Genomic DNA, 16,019 nt, shown 5'->3' with positions numbered 1-16,019 from the left:
TTTCCTTCCCCAGGCCTAAGGATCCTATGGCACGTACCTCCATTTTCTCTGGATTCAGCCTGAGATTGTTTTTCCTCATCCAGCCCATTACCGACTCAAGGCAGGGATTCAGAGGGGAGATGTCATCCTTAGTCACTGAAACAGTCAGGGACATAGAGAAGCATATTTGGGTGTCATCAGTGTACTGATAACCCCGCTCCCCATGTCTCAGGATGATCTCTCCCAGCAGTTTCATGTAAGTGTAAAACAGCATGGGGGACAAGATGGCGCCTTGGGGGACGCCAGATGTTAGCTCTTTTCGAGAAAAGAGAAGTCAAGACCCACGGGAAAATATAACGCATGGAAAAATGGAATGCAATAAGAAAAGAGGAAACAAAATGTATTGACTCGATAAAGGAACCCATGATCCTGAGATTGCAAGACCTGAGCAGGGATGATCATAAAATAAACCCTAAGAGGTCTGTTACTTATAGGATCAGATGTGTTTAAGCTAATTTGATAGCACATAAACAACAAAGCCTCACTGAGTGCAGTAAAACTTACTTCTGAGGAAGCATACAAAGGATTGCAATGTAGCTGCACTTAATTCCACATGCTACTGGATTGTGGCAATTGCATTCAAATTAAGCCACTTTACACATTCAGCTTCAAATCATCCATATGCAGTAATCAAAAATGATAGGGATAGTAATCAAAAATATGATAGGATTCATGTTTAAGAGCATGAGCTATAAAATTCAGTTTACAAGTAGAATGACAGATGTTTAATAGTTTAAACACATTGGGGGGGGGAATCTAAGACTTGATAGTAATACAGTTTTAATGGATTTTCAGAGAGTAAACAAATTTTAAAAAACATAAGAACTGGCAATGACAGTAAAACAAACAGTTTGATGGATGATGTTAAAAATAATCTTCACCCACCCCTTCATGTGAAGGAAATTCCTACCACACCTCAAACCAAAAATTAGAGAAAGAAAGTTAAGCCACATAATTTCACTAGAATAAAACGATACCCTTATTTCCAGAAACTGTTCTGTGCAACAAACATCATCTCAAAACCTCTCCAGGACCTTACACAGCAAATTACATTTCATCACATACTTATAACCAGAAGTAAATAATCTTTATATTGACAATATGGATTTTAAGAACATCACCATCTGATACTTTCTAGAGCCTGTGGCATATTTACTGGTCGAAAACTACCCATTTTCAGGTAGGAAACTAACACTGTTATTTATTCACATTTATATATAATGTTCTTCAGATTATGATGCAAATTTATTAACTCTGATTTATATAGATTTGGAAATTACTCCCAATTCATATTTTAAAATAATTTGTTGCACAGTTTTATCAGTAGTAACATTAAATGAGATTTGTTTTCCATAAGCATAGCTCTGAGGTAAAAGAAAATAATGGTTAGACCCTGTAACAGAATATATTGTAATTCATTTATACACTGGTTGAATTACTGGTGAATCCAGAAAGTGGTGTGGCAATCCCTTAATATGATCCTGATCATTTTTCTTAAATAGGAAAGTGGGGGAACGGGACACCAAGCAAAGGCAAATTATGCAAAATGTCACATATTTGCAGCCTGATCCTACGTTTATATACAATTCCAGTTAATAGAAGAATACCGACTGTGTTGTTAGGACACTTTGCTGTGGCACAGTTCATTCCTCACTTCTCAGGAAGCCCTTGTACAAATGGACCCAAGTACAAATGGACCCACAAAAGGATGGAAGGGAGGGGAGGAGTTGAGTAGCAATGTGCCTCGTTTCCATTCCAGTAGTGCTGACACAACAGTGTGCTAAAATAGTACTACAGAAAATGTAGAAAATGTAGATTATGCAGAATTGTATGATTCTGCCAGGCTTCACTAGTACAATACATTGCTTTAGTATGGAGTTGAAACACAACTGCATTATTACTACTTAGAGCAGTGGTTCCCAACCTGTGGGTCGGGACCCCCTTGGGGGTCGAATGACCCTTTCACAGGGGTCACTTAAGACCACTGGAAAACACATATTTGCATGTAGCAATGAAAATAATGTTATGGTTGGGGGTCACCACAACATGAGAAACTGTATTAATGGGTCGTGGCATTAGGAAGGTTGGGAACCACTGACTTAGAGGAACTGAGATCAAGCCATTGGAGTTTCTTATGTAGTAATCCGTAATTTGTTCTAATAGTTCAACATTTTTCATTTCAAAAATGCTCTAAGTCCCCACCCCACTCCCTAATTTTAATACATTCATTAAAGGGTTTCATTTAAAAGAAGAAGAAGCTCATGCACCAGATAGCAAAACAAAAAGAATAAGAAATGTGAAAGATGTGCTATGCTATAGAAGGCTAATAACAGGGCCAAAACATAGATAAGGAAAACGTGAGGCATGAAGAAACTGGGTTTGACACAAGGGAGGGTGTGGGTGGACAGTCCGTCTAGCAGCCAAGCCAGAGAAGGAAGAAGGAGTAGCTTCATCTTCTTGCTTTAAATAAACAACACAGAAATGTAAGCATTTAAACTCATTTTCTTAATAATTTTTGGAAGTGGAGGAAGGAATTAAAGTTCAGGGGAAAAGAAAGGAGAAAATTGCTATGCAGAAAAGGATGATGGCCAGGAAGAAAATGATCCCTCATATTTCCTAGTAGAACTGCTTATTGTGGGTTGTGTGAGAAAAGGAAAGTGTAGTATGGGCAGTGGCTAAATTGGGGGGGGGGGGGGAAACGACCTGTAATACAGTGTGTGTTTTACAGAAATTTCCCTACTACAGTATCTCTACAACAAAAACCTTCCAGAAATGTTATAGAAGGAACATCTATATATTCTTTCATCATACAGTTAGCCCTTCTTATACACGGATTTTTTATACATGGATTCAAGCATCCACGGTTTGAAAATGTTAAAAAAAAGTATGAATTTCAAATATCAAACCTTGATTTTCCATTTTTTATACGGGACACCATTTTGCTTGTCATTAAATATAGTGACAACATAGGACTGTCATTATATTTAATGGGACTTGAGCAACCACAGTTTTTGTTATCCACAGGGGATCTTGGAACCAAACCCCAGCGTATAACAAGGGTCCATTGTATTATTAAGGTTTAAATGGCTATCACTTTTCTGAAATGATCTCAACAAGATCAGGGATCCATTTTAATTTTACTTATTATTTAGATATTTGCATGAAGTAGAACAAAAGAAAATAAATAGAGTTTATGTTTCCATCTCTAATACAGTCTCTAGGTTATTTTTTGCATCTGGTTTCTTGTTTTAATTTTGTATCTTAACTTACAGCACTGTTAGGAGACTACAACACCTCTTGGACTCATTATTGACATTAAGACAAGAAAACACAATTTGTGATATTTGGCAATAAAAAGAGCTAAGTACATAACAACAGATTTAAATATTTTAAAGTCCAAATTTGCTCTTTACTTTTCTGCATTAGGGGAACCAATAATCTCTTATGCTCTCATAACACTAGTTCTATAATTATAGAAAATTAAGCTGTTATTTCTTGATCTATTTTTTTCATGCAGTGTCTTGTCTCCCTTTGAACTGATCAGAAACATCATAAGAAATACTCTTTACTCAGGTTATTAAAGAAGCAATTTCTACTTTAAGTAATATTAATTCCACAATGGACTCAAATAAGATTATTGTCAGTGATTGTCTGTGACATTAATAGTTTTTTTTAACTATAGAAAAAAAGAACAAATAATAATAACACAGTGCTTTATTCTACTCATATTCAATTTGAAAGTAAGCCCTATTGAGTTCAAGGGCACTTGTTTACAAATAAATCTGCACAGACCTGCACTTTCAATTATCTGCTTCATACTTCTTGGCTTCTTGAAATATCTACAAAACCAGAATTGATTGCTTGAATAAGTATACACTTTGAATTGTGCGATCTGAAGTTAAGGGAAGAAAGACATTAGATTACTGTTGTTTTTTAATGCAAATGTTAATACCACAAGAAGTATTACTGATAGGATCAAACATATTGATCATAGTTATGATTTAAAAAAACAGGAAGATTAAAAAATACAGTATTTGCAAATTTTTGTACCTTCAATAAGAAAGGTTGTTTTGACACATAGTACTTTACCATCTATAAGGTTGTCAGCCTGTGTAAGAACAAGAAGAGTTTTGTTTGGCCAGTGTTTTGCACAAAACATCTGGAAAAGCTATGCATCAACAGAAGTATAGTGTTTAGATTGAGAGAAGTACCGTATTTTCCGGTGTACAAGATGACTGGGCGTATAAGACGACCCCCAACTTTGCCAGTTAAAATATAGACTTACCGTATAAGACTATCCCTCTTATATGGTAAAGGCGTTATTTTTATTTAAGAGGAACTCCCAAAGTCTCCCAGGCAAATGGGAGCAGGGAAAATTTAGCCTCAGCGCCTGTGAGGGAGAGGGAGAGAGACAACTAAATGTGGAAAAGGCCCCTCAAAGCGGTCAAAATGGGGTGGAGAGCCCACGGAGCCCAACAGAGCCCTGAAAATGGCACCCGAGCACCTGAGGGAGGGAGAAAGCCCCCTCAATGCATCCAAAACTGGGCAGGGAGCCCATGGCACCAAACGGAGACAAGGGAAGCTGCCATCAAACGCCCGGGAGAGAGAGAGTGAGGAAGCCCCAATGTGCCTTAACAGTGATAGGATAGCCCTGTTTAAATAATTTAAGGGATGTCATATTGAAGATAGAGCAAGTTTGTTTCCTGCAGCTCCAGAGAATAGGACTTGGAACAATGGATTGAAAGTGCTCCAATTTCTGGATCCATAAGCTTTGGAGGACACACTACCCAGATGGAGGCCTCTCCCTTCCTCAGCCACTGAAGAGAGACCCCCTCCTGAGCCCCTTCCGCTGTCTTCTCAAAAGGCATCTCAATGATCCAAAGACAACATGGGGCTGTCCTCTGGATCTGTGTTCACAGTTCCTTAATTATGATAAAGAGAGGTTGAAACTTACTTCTTTCTTTTAAAAGGGGGGTGGTGGCAGCCAAGTGGATCTGGAGTTGTGAAAATGCTGCACTCACAGCCTGAAAATTGGGTAGACATTGAATCATATTTACATGGCTCTGCTCAATTGGTGTTGGGAGGAGATAACCCAGATCAGGAAGCCCTGCTTCCACAAAACCCTAAAATAGTGTCAGAAAATCCCCAAAATGTGAAAAGTCACAGAACAATTTGCAGAAATAATTCTTTCCCAGCAGACAGCAGTTTGGAATTTTCTCATGTGAAAGAACAAAATAATATTTATATCCTTACCAAACAATTACTTTAGACATACCTAAAGGCTTGGTCACAGTACAATTTAAAAAAATCTCTTTAAATAGCAAACACCATGCTGTATCAACTATAGAAATGCCTCAGTTAAAAAATGCTTCTGGACAATGAAGTTCCTTTTTACAATCACTTTTAAATCTCTGGTCAGCCCATTTTCCTTCCACATCCTCTATCAAGCTGGAAGGTTGTTGTTTAGCAGCCCCTGGTATTGAAAAGACAGTGACAAGAGGGCAAGAGAAACAGTTATGTTGCCAGATTGTAGAAGCATATCTGCAACAAACAAGGCTTGAACTTGGAAACTAATTTCACCTCACTGATTCTACCATAGCCCTGTTTGCCTGCCTACCAAGCAAAATTGCAGCTGCCTCCAAAATCTCTTATTGAGCATGCGTGAAAAACAAAACAGATAAAATGGAAGAGCAGACAAGCTGTCTCAGCAGCTACCTTGGCATGATAAAGAGAACCCAATTTATACATTTGGTCATCAAAATGGAACTCATAAGAAAAGTGGACGCTTGTGAAAGAAAAAGTAATCCCTGGATGCATTTTGGAAGACACCTTCAATCGGTCTCTATGAGGTTCATAAGTTTTGTTTACTAATGTACCAAGTTGTTTCATTTCAGGTTTTGTTTTTTGTTTTGTTTTGTTTTTTTGAATAAAAAGTTGGTTGAAATACATTGAACTGTTTTACTATTTTTTATTTTTTATTTTTTTTATTTTTTTGTAATGCAAAAACCTGTTCTCCATGTTATTTCTAACTCTGGTTCCAAATTTTCTATTAAAGAAATAATGTCCAGCAACACATCTACTTTGTTAAATGACGTATACCTGTATTTTAAAAAAACTTTCCAGATTTCAAAAGGTGTTTACCATGAAGGATCAGTTGCTGGCATTGAAGAAAAACAAATAGGTCCTCTTAGGACAAAAACCAGTTAATTCTACTGTAATGCAACTGTCAAATTACTGCAGGTCTAAATACATCCATGTGCCATTTGGCTATTACAAGATGTAGGGAGGGAACCTATGATGCATCAGGTGTTGTTGGACCTCAACAACATTATTAAAACTATACACAGTACTTTATAGCTCTCCTTACTGAAGAATCCAAAATTCATAATAAGTTCTAAGGGAAACTATAGTGGGAGGAGAGGGATTCACAACAGTAGGTAAGGTTGAATGTCAGCAAATAAAAATACTTAAAACTTGACTAATGCAATCTTTTGAACAAATACAGTTTGTTTGCATCACGCACGGGTGCAACATACGTGGCTTTCAGCTTATGCTGAAAGCTGTGCACCGGAAAAAGCAATGTGTGCGCCTATGGCATGCCATGCTGTGCTGTACTGCACCACATGCATGAGCCCCATTGTTTTCAATGGGGCTCAAGCATTCGTGGAATTTCCCTTACGTGGGGAGGGGGGGCAGAACGGATCCCTCATGTAAGGGATGGGCGCGCTGTACTAGAAAAGTCTACATCACTATGAAAAGAAAATACACTGTGAGGCCAAAAAACATTACAAAGCCTACTCCAATCAAGGCTATAGATAGGTTCAAAACCTGGGAAGAAAAAGGAAAGAAATTGCAAGCTTTTTCGTTTGGCTGAACAGAAGGCAGTAGCATACACAAAGCATGATTTAACAGAAATCTGACCTAATAACATGCAATGAAACAAACAAACAATGTAAAAATAGGAAGCCCAAACTTCAAACCTTACAGTGCTAGGTCATGTGCTAAAAGAAAGGCAAGAGGGAAAGAAAAGAAAATATATTCTCATTCAAAACAGCAGTACTGATATTTTCTACGTACAAGTTGAAAAGGTTGGGTTATAAAATGCAGCCTTCTTATCAGGACTATAAAAGATCTCGAAGAAAAATATACGCTACTGTACTGATGGTAGCCTGTCTAACTTAAGCCACCTGAGGGCTCGCACTAAGACTCTAAACTATCTAGTCCGTGAGCTGCTTTTTGCTGATGATGCTGCCCTCGTTGCCCATACAAAAGCAGCTCTGCAGCACCTAACATCTTGCTTTGCAACAGCTGCAGAGCTCTTTGGGCTGGAAGTCAGCCTGAAGAAAATGGAAGTTCTCTACCAGCTGGCACCTCAGGAAGAACACTATCATCCCCACATCACTGTAGGCAATTCTGTGCTTAAGTCCGTTCAACAGTTCACCTACCTAGGAAGCATCATCTCCTCAGACGCTAAGATTGAGAAAGAGATAGATGACAGATTAGCAAAGGCATATAGTGCATTTGGAAGGCTTCACAAAAGAGTCTGGAGTAACAAGCACTTGAGGCGAAGTACAAAAATCAGTGTACAGTATATAGAGCCATTGTACTGTCTATTCTCCTTTAAGGGTCTGAAACATGGGTCACCTATCGCCAACGCCTATGACTCCTTGAACGCTTTCATCAGCACTGTTTACGCACAATTCTAAAAATACACTGGACTATGTGACAAATGTTGCTGTCCTTGAGCAAGCAGGGATCACCAGCATTGAGGCCATGCTATTGAGGACACAGCTGCGCTGGGCAAGACACGTCTCTAGGATGAAGGACCATCGCCTCCCAAAAATAGTATTCTATGGTGAACTCGCCACGGGTCAGCATAAGAGGAGCACCCCAAAGAAGAGATACAAGGACTCCCTGAAACAACATCTCAGGCTTGGCCAAATTGATCACCAACAATGGTCTGCCCTGGCCTCGCATAGAGAGGCATGGAGAAGCACTATCCACGATGCTTCAGCCTTTTTTGAAAGCTCACATCAAATGAGTCTCGAAGAGAAACGACAATGCAGAAAGAACCATAACCCAGAAACACCACTCAAGGAGACTTTCTGCTGCGCTTTCTGCAACCGTACTTGTTTATCTCGGATTGGTCTTTTTAGTCATCAACACGCTTGTAGAAAGCGCGGGATGTGTCCTTCCTGAATCTTCATTTGCGAAAAAAAAGCCAGAGAAAGAGAGGGGGGGGGGTAGTGGCACTCCCATTTATTTATTTATTTTTAGAGCATTCCATAGCTTTTCGTGATCTATGCACTCATTTTTTTCTTATAAACTCATCTATTTTGATAATCTCTGTTTTCCTACTTAATATTGTTATTTCAGTAGTCTTATATGTTTAGTTTGTTCATAACTGTGATAGTTATTTCTTTTTATTACTGCTTGGTCATTGGTAAAAGGTAATAAATGAAACCTAAATCAGACCTGAGTAGTGTAATCTTTGACCTCTCTCTGCCTTGTGCCTTCCTGTCTCCACAAACCTCTTCAAAAATAGCTCCTTCTGTCTCTAAACCAAGCATGAAGTTTTAATCTCAGTCAAACAGAAAGCTTTTCCATCCATCACCAGAACTGAACCATGAATAATCTATCTGGTGGGAAATTTGTCCTTTAAAGTGGAAAAAAATAATTTCTTTGAGGTCTGTATAATCCTGACAGATCTTTTCTCTTAGGCTTTATTCTCTGAAACCAAACTACATTAAATCTTTGTGACATTTTTGGGAAGTCCTTTCTTAGAAATGGGTCACATTAACTCTGTTCATACTGCCAAAGGGACCTAAATTTCCTTTGTGGCAAAGTATCTCTACTTTTCTTGCTTCCCACTGGACACCACAAAATATAGGCTACTGTAATTTCCTCCATTCTTCATTTCGCTTTCAGAAATTATCTGTTTAGCAACTTCTTACAATTTAAGTGTCTCCATGCATACACTCTGAAAGAAATAAAACACATACCAACTTTTTAAAAACTGAGTGTCAGAGGAAAAAATACATATTATCAGAACCAAGTCAGCATTTCTACTCCTACATCACAACCATTACCAAAATTCAAACATTCTTTTTTGTGAACACAATTTATGTTTTGAGACAAATGGTTTTCAATGTATATTCCAGAATACTGACACAGATACTTATTGTGTTTATTGTCCCATCCAAGAAACAAGTTACCTGAAAGAAGGTTTCAGAACAGGCAGCAGGTTGAACTGATGCTACAGATATTTAATATAAATCAACTTCATGAAATCTCAGGGCACAATTAATTGTTTCACTGTGGTGGCTTTACACATTACCTCTGCAAGACTTTGGGGCTGGATTGATCTCTTCAGTTTTAAACCTAGTGATTCAAGCTGTGTACACAAATGATACTATTTGGTTTCTATGTCTAAGACTGTTTGTTCCAAAACTGTACACTTGTTATTCCTTAGACAAAACAAAATAAAAAAAGGACAATGTCTTGCCAATTGCACAAGTATTGGAATTTCCTGTCTACTGCCTTGTTTATTATTACTAACATACTTCATATTGTTTTTCTCTTTCTACAGGATACCACATCAGAAGTTGAACATGGGGCTCTCAAGTCAATTATTCATTATCCCTCTTCTCTTTGGAGTCATGGTGTTCTGTCAATATGAAATCAATGACTTTGAGGATGAATATGAAAATGAAATAGATCATGAATATCCATCAATTTTCCACCATATTCCTGGTGTAGAATATGCCTTTCCTTATTTTAACACACCTACTGAATGTGCCAAAGAATGCTTTTGCCCACCTACTTTCCCAATAGCAATGTACTGTGATCATCGTAAACTTCAGAAAATACCAAGCATTCCGTCCCACATCCAACAACTCTATTTGCAGTATAATGATATTGAAGCAGTGCATTTGGAATCCTTTGTTAACGCTACTGCCTTGAAAGAAATTAACCTCAGCCATAACAAAATTAAGTCTGACATGATTGATGCAGGAGTCTTTGCCAAACTCTCCAATTTAGTGCAACTCCACTTACAATACAATCAGTTAGAAGAAATCCCATTCCCACTACCTAGAAGCTTAGAGCACTTAATCCTGGGTTTCAATCAGATTTCCAGCTTTCACCGCAGAGCTATAGAAAGTTTAGGAAATCTCACCATGCTTGACCTCTGCAACAACTATCTTGAGGATTCTCAATTCAAAGGAATACAATTTTCAAATATGAAGAATCTAATGCAACTCAACCTCTGTAGCAACAGACTACAATCAATGCCTCCTGAACTACCATCTTCACTGATGTACCTTTCCCTTGAAAATAACTCAGTTTCTTTCATTCCAGATAACTATTTCCAGAAACTTCCCAAACTTCTTGCTATAAGGATGTCACACAACAGTCTACAAGAGGTTCCTCACAATGCTTTTAATATTTCTAGTCTTGTGGAACTCAATCTTGGGCACAATAAATTGAAGCAAGCCTTCTATATTCCAAGAAGCCTACAGCACTTGTACATAGAAGATAATGAAATAGAAGGTTAGTTAACTTTTTTTTGAAATGTTCTGTAATATCCTAGTTATTACTGATTTTCAAACAGTAAGGCTGTTAAGAAAAATCACACAATATTAAACATATTGTTAGCAATATTTTAAAATTTTAATACTAGGTGGACACCCCTCTATATTTTCACTAATACCACAGCATACGGGGAAGATTAACTTTTCACTCCACAACTGACGCTCAGCAGAAATCCAGCATGCTGCAATTAGCATAGGATGAAAAAGCTCACATTAGCTTTTTGTCTATAGCTAATTGTAGTGTGGAAGATTGTTACTAGTGGAGTATTTTATGATATTTACTACTACTACTACTAACAATAATAATAATTTTATTTCTTACCCTCCTCTCCTCACTGCTCGAGGCAGGTTACAACATAGTTAAATCACAATCATTACATAATATACACATATAAAGCTGCATCTCTACACCCTACTAGTACTTAATGCTTTATTAGTTAGTCAACAGAGTGTTATTTTGAAAGGAGGGGGAAATTTTAATAAATAAATACATAAATACATAAAGGCAATAGTAATAATAATAATAATAATAATAACCATTGTTCTTGTATGACTTCAAGTTTTTCCCAATTTATGGTGACCCTAAGGTGACCCTCTCACAGGGTTTTGGGGGATGGCAGTGTGTGGCTCACTTAAGGTCACCCAGTGGGTTTCCATGGCTGATCTCCAGAGTCGTAATAATAATTGAAAAATCTATATTTTCTATGTCAAGAAAATCTGATAAAGGGTTTTGTGCAGGAAACAACAGAAATAGAAACATATGAAATCTAAATATACTCTTTGAGTCAGAAGCGTTGCTTCCATCCATATGCAATTTTAACTAGTGGATTAATTAACTGACTAAAATATGGGAATAAAATATCTATAGTCCCATGCTAAATCAAGTTAAATTTCCTAATTCTAGCAACTGCATCTGCCATTCCTAACTCTAACTGCATTGGATGAAGTAAACTCAAATATTTGAGAGCTCATACTACCAGCTTGTTTCTTTAAGTTAGTCTCAAAGGTGCTACAAGATCCCTCTGCATTCCTAGCTCTAGTTCAGCATGATGTCTGAAATGAGCATCAATCTCATCTCTCACTGATAGGAGGGTCAGAATAGCAGAACATCACTCCTGAATACTGCTTTTCAGTTCAGACACAGCCCTTGAAACAAAAGTTCCTACAGTGTTTAAAATTGAAACATACAGTTTTTACACAGATACAAACAAAAATCCATCAGTGATGCCATTACTGGCCAACCAAAAGGCACAAAATATTTGTTGCAAGCTTTCAAAGCTCCATGGGCTTCTTCATCAAACAAGATTTTACAAATCAAACAAGGGAAAAAAACAATTGGAGATGTTAGTCAGATGCCTACATGTTGTTTTAGTCCTTAGTAAAGATGTTATGTTGGGGAGGATATCTTTTGCAGGCAGGTTCCTGCTCCTAGCATTTCAGTTGGTCAATAACGGTATCACTGATGGATTTCTGCTTGTATTTGTTAAATGGCCAATACAGCTACCTCTGCAAGTTGTTACACAGCTATTTTTTAAAACAGCAAATCAAAAGCATAAATGTTACTAAAATCATGGACACATTCAGAAGTGAATCACATTGATTTTAATAGGACCTTTGGCTCTGAAACCCACTGGGTGGCCTTGGGAAAGTCATATGCTCAGCTACAGAGGAAGGTAATGGCAAACCTGCTTTGAACAAATCTTGCCAAGAAAACCCTACGAAAGGTTCGTTTTAAGGTTGCCATAAGTCAGAAACAACTTGAAGTCACACAACAAGAAGCAACAATTTTAGGTAAGTGGGTACAGGATTTAACCTAGCATTGTTAATGGGAAATGGTGATCTCACCATGACTCTTCACAAATACTACCATGTCTGAATAAAATTGAGTAGCAAACTATTATAGCTAGTAGCTATAATTAACTACAAAAACAAAAATAAAGAATTTAGCTCCTATTTGAATAAAGATGATGACAAAGGTTTTTGTGGGTTTTTCAGGCTATGTGGCCATGTTCAAGAAGATGCCAGCCACAGATGCTGGCGAAACATCAGGAAGAAACTCTGCTCGAACATGGCCACATAGCCCGAAAAACCCACAAAAAACTATGGATGCCGGCCATGAAAGCCTTCGACTTCACAATGATAACAAAGTTTGCCAAGAATCCAGCTGATACTCTAATGTTTTATAAACTGTAGCATGAATATTCCCACCTTTTTAACATATTAATAATTATTTTGTTACAGTTATGAATATTACTCTAATGTGTCCTTCTATCGATCCGCTGAACTTCAGTCACTTAACCTATATACGAGTGGACCAAAACAAGCTCACAGCTCCTATAAGCACATATGCCTTCTTCTGCTTTCCACACATACAAAGTATTTATTATGGTGAACAAAAAATCAGTACCAACCAACGAACACAACTGAGAACTCCAGTGTTTCGAAGATACCTAACACCAGAAGAATATGAAGAAGCAGAAGAAGACAATGCCGATCAAGATCAGGATCAGGATCTCAGAGGAAGAGAGGATGATGACTACTTTGATCCTTACTTATATTAAATCATTATAGGTACAATCATAATGCATGCTATTTTCTTATAAGATGCAGCCATTATATATTTATTATAAGTATTTCCATATAATTGGAGAGAATGCAATTTTAAAAGCAATGGGAATCACTTGGAAAATACATAACCATTTGGCATTGGTCATCTGAAGTAGGTTGAGAAAGAACTTGCAGATTTATTTAATGCAGAAATGGTTCTTTCCAAAATGTCCAAAGCATGCAATTTGAACATTACGACTATTAAAGGATTTTAACCATCATGCCTGCATAATTAGAAATCTTCCAAGATATAAATAAACATTGTGACAACTCTGCTAGTGTAATGCATATCTGATGCAAATATCAAGTAACCAAGAAGAAAGGGAAAAGGAAGTTTTATATATTGACATGTCATTACTCTTTGTGTCTGGAATATAAAATAGTATGTTTAGTTAAGAGTGCATATTATTTGTAGTTGTGGATTCTATAATGCAAGTTGAAGGTACAGTCTGTGGCAAAGTCTTTATTTATTTTAAGTGATCTGTAGCTAAGCAGGGTCAGCCCTGGTCAGTACTTGGATGGCAGACCCACAAGGAACACCTGGTTCCATAGGCTACATTTCAGAGGAAGAAATTGACAAAGCCACCTCCTTGCATAAGAAAACCCTATGAAATTCATAAGCTCACCATAAGTTGACAGGTGACTTGAAACTATATGCGCACACACAGCCATATTGCATTTTAAGGAAAGTGTTAGTATTTCTGTGTTAGTAGGCATGTGACCATGTTGTGATATATACATGCATTATGTATCTATGACAACCAACTACAAATAATTTAAAATCCATGATTGTAATAGCTTCTGCCAGATTTCATAGTTTGTCACTTCATAAATATTAAGCTATTAAACTAAACGTATGTCAGCTCAGGAGAACAATCAGTAGGCATAGTCATTTGAAGAAGATGAATGGTAGAAATTAACTTAGCTACAAAAATCAAATTTCTCAAGGCTGGTCATAAAGATTTTCAGCCACTACACATTTTCTGTAGGATATAATTGTTTTATTTAATATTATAATTATCTTTGTAACAGAATATAATAATCTGTAATGCACAATAATATCCAGCAATTTTAACAACTAGATCAATGACAATAGAAGCACTTTGTAATTCTGTTATTTACTTATTATTTTCACTTTACACTTAGTTTTATAATTAACAACTAATTGTTTAACATTAATGCTTGTGAGTAAAATCCATAGATCGTGTAACAAGTGTTAACAAGCTAGACAATAATATTTTAGGATGTATCACTTAGAAAGCTAGAGCTAGGCATTTACAAATAAATGTAGAAAAATCTAATTCAGAAATGTACCTGATTTTGTTCCAACAGATTATTTTGCTTTTTATATATTAAACCAGAAGATAATAAATACTGATACTCTGAAAAGGTGGAACTTAATTTTGATTTCTTTGTCTTGAAAAGCTTAGTGCATTGTTCTGCTTTTCTAAAGACTGAATAATCTGGGCACGATACTATACATGGCGGAATAGTTACGTTACGATGGAATCCACAGTTGAGCAACCAAGTGCACAATGGGCATCAAGGCTTGGGCTCATCCATAATGCAATGGTTGAATAGCTCCCCCTTCCTGATATCAAAACTGAGAAAAGGCTGTGAGCTACTTGCAGAACTAAGTACTACACTTACTCAGTTTCTGAGGGATTATACAATATCTTCTATACCAGCATAGTGCACCAACAGGATTCCATTCATTATCTTGAAAAACTCAATAAGCAATGCTGGTTCATTTTCTTTGATTGTTTCTAGTTCTGAATTGCAAAGAGAAGAGCCTATAGAAAAGACTTTAATACACAAGCATGTTTTCACAATAACAAGGAATGATTTATTTAAATCAGGGGTCGGCAACCCCCGGCCCATGGGCCGGATGCGGCCAGTGGAGGCGGCAGGACCGGCCCCAGCCTGGTCCTGCCGCCGCCGCCTCCTCCTCCTCCTCCTCCACCTGGGCCACGCGACCGCACTGCCCTCCTCCTCCTCCTCCTCCACCGCATGGAGGAGGAAGAGGAGGGCCGCGTGGCCTGGGGCAGAGGAGGCAAAGGGGAAAGCCGAGTGCTGCCCTCCCTGCCTCCCCGTGCGGGCCCATATTGCCCTCCCCGCCTCCCACCTCCTTCTCCTCTGCCCCGCCCCCAGGCCGTGCAGCGCATGGAGGAGGGGGGAGGAGGGGGGAGCAGAAGGAGGAGGAGGAGGAGGAAGAGGAGGAGGAGAAAGAAGAGGAGGAAGAGGAGGAGGGGGGAGCAGAAGGAGGAGGGGGAGGAGGAAGAGGCGGAGGGGGAGGAGGAGAGGAAAGAAGAGGAGGAAGAGGAGGAGGGGGAGCAGGAGGAGGAGGAGGAAGAGGAGGGAGGAGGAGGAGGAGGAAGAGGAGGAGGGGTAGGAGGAGAAGAAAGAAGAGGAGGAAGAGGAAGAGGGGGAGCAGGAGGAAGGAAGAGATGGTGAGTGGCCAGAGGCCTCAAAGTTTTTTAAATTTTTATTTTGGGTGCTTTTAATGCTAACAAGTCTCCCTTGTTTTGACAGTGATAGTGTGATGATGATGATGATGATGATGATGATGATATGAGTCAGCTTGAGAGGCATGCACACACTGTTTCTGAAGCGAAGAGAGTGTGACTTTCCAAAGTGCCTTTTCTGTGGGTTTTTGGTTCTTTAATGGTGATATTGATATCAGAAAGCCTCTGAGGCAAGGCCAATGTAAATTGCTGTGATTTTTACAAACTCATGCGCAGTGAAGAAAAACCAAAGTCCCTTGACCAAGTACACACTTCT

General features: G+C 38.2%; 2 protein-coding genes across 3 annotated transcripts in view; one reads left to right on the top strand and one right to left on the bottom strand.

Annotated features, from left to right (window-relative positions):
- Positions 1-16,019, bottom strand: part of LOC121921492 (centromere protein P) — a 207,328-nt gene that overhangs the window by 150,993 nt on the left and 40,316 nt on the right. The gene's annotated exons all lie outside the window — the stretch shown is intronic.
- On the top strand, positions 1,153-14,639 carry OMD (osteomodulin). Of its 2 annotated transcripts, none has more exons than XM_042449645.1 (3): positions 1,153-1,219; positions 9,629-10,590; positions 12,873-14,639. In XM_042449645.1, exons 2-3 carry the CDS (start codon positions 9,651-9,653, stop codon positions 13,190-13,192), a joined length of 1,260 nt encoding a protein of 419 aa, XP_042305579.1. In that variant the 5' UTR covers positions 1,153-1,219; positions 9,629-9,650; the 3' UTR covers positions 13,193-14,639. The 2 variants fall into 2 exon arrangements, with proteins under 2 accessions (XP_042305579.1, XP_042305578.1); XM_042449644.1 differs by lacking the exon at positions 1,153-1,219 and adding an exon at positions 2,450-2,522.

The sequence above is a fragment of the Sceloporus undulatus genome, chromosome 2, assembly GCF_019175285.1.
Source record: "Sceloporus undulatus isolate JIND9_A2432 ecotype Alabama chromosome 2, SceUnd_v1.1, whole genome shotgun sequence".
NCBI classification, from domain to species: Eukaryota; Metazoa; Chordata; class Lepidosauria; order Squamata; family Phrynosomatidae; genus Sceloporus; species Sceloporus undulatus.
Note: the sequence above shows the minus strand (reverse complement) of the source record. Positions and strands in the feature narration are given on the sequence as shown.

Coding starts and splice junctions, on each gene's coding strand:
- OMD (XM_042449644.1), top strand. Junction 10,591..12,872: donor AGAAGATAATGAAATAGAAG/GTTAGTTAACTT, acceptor ATTTTGTTACAG/TTATGAATATTACTCTAATG.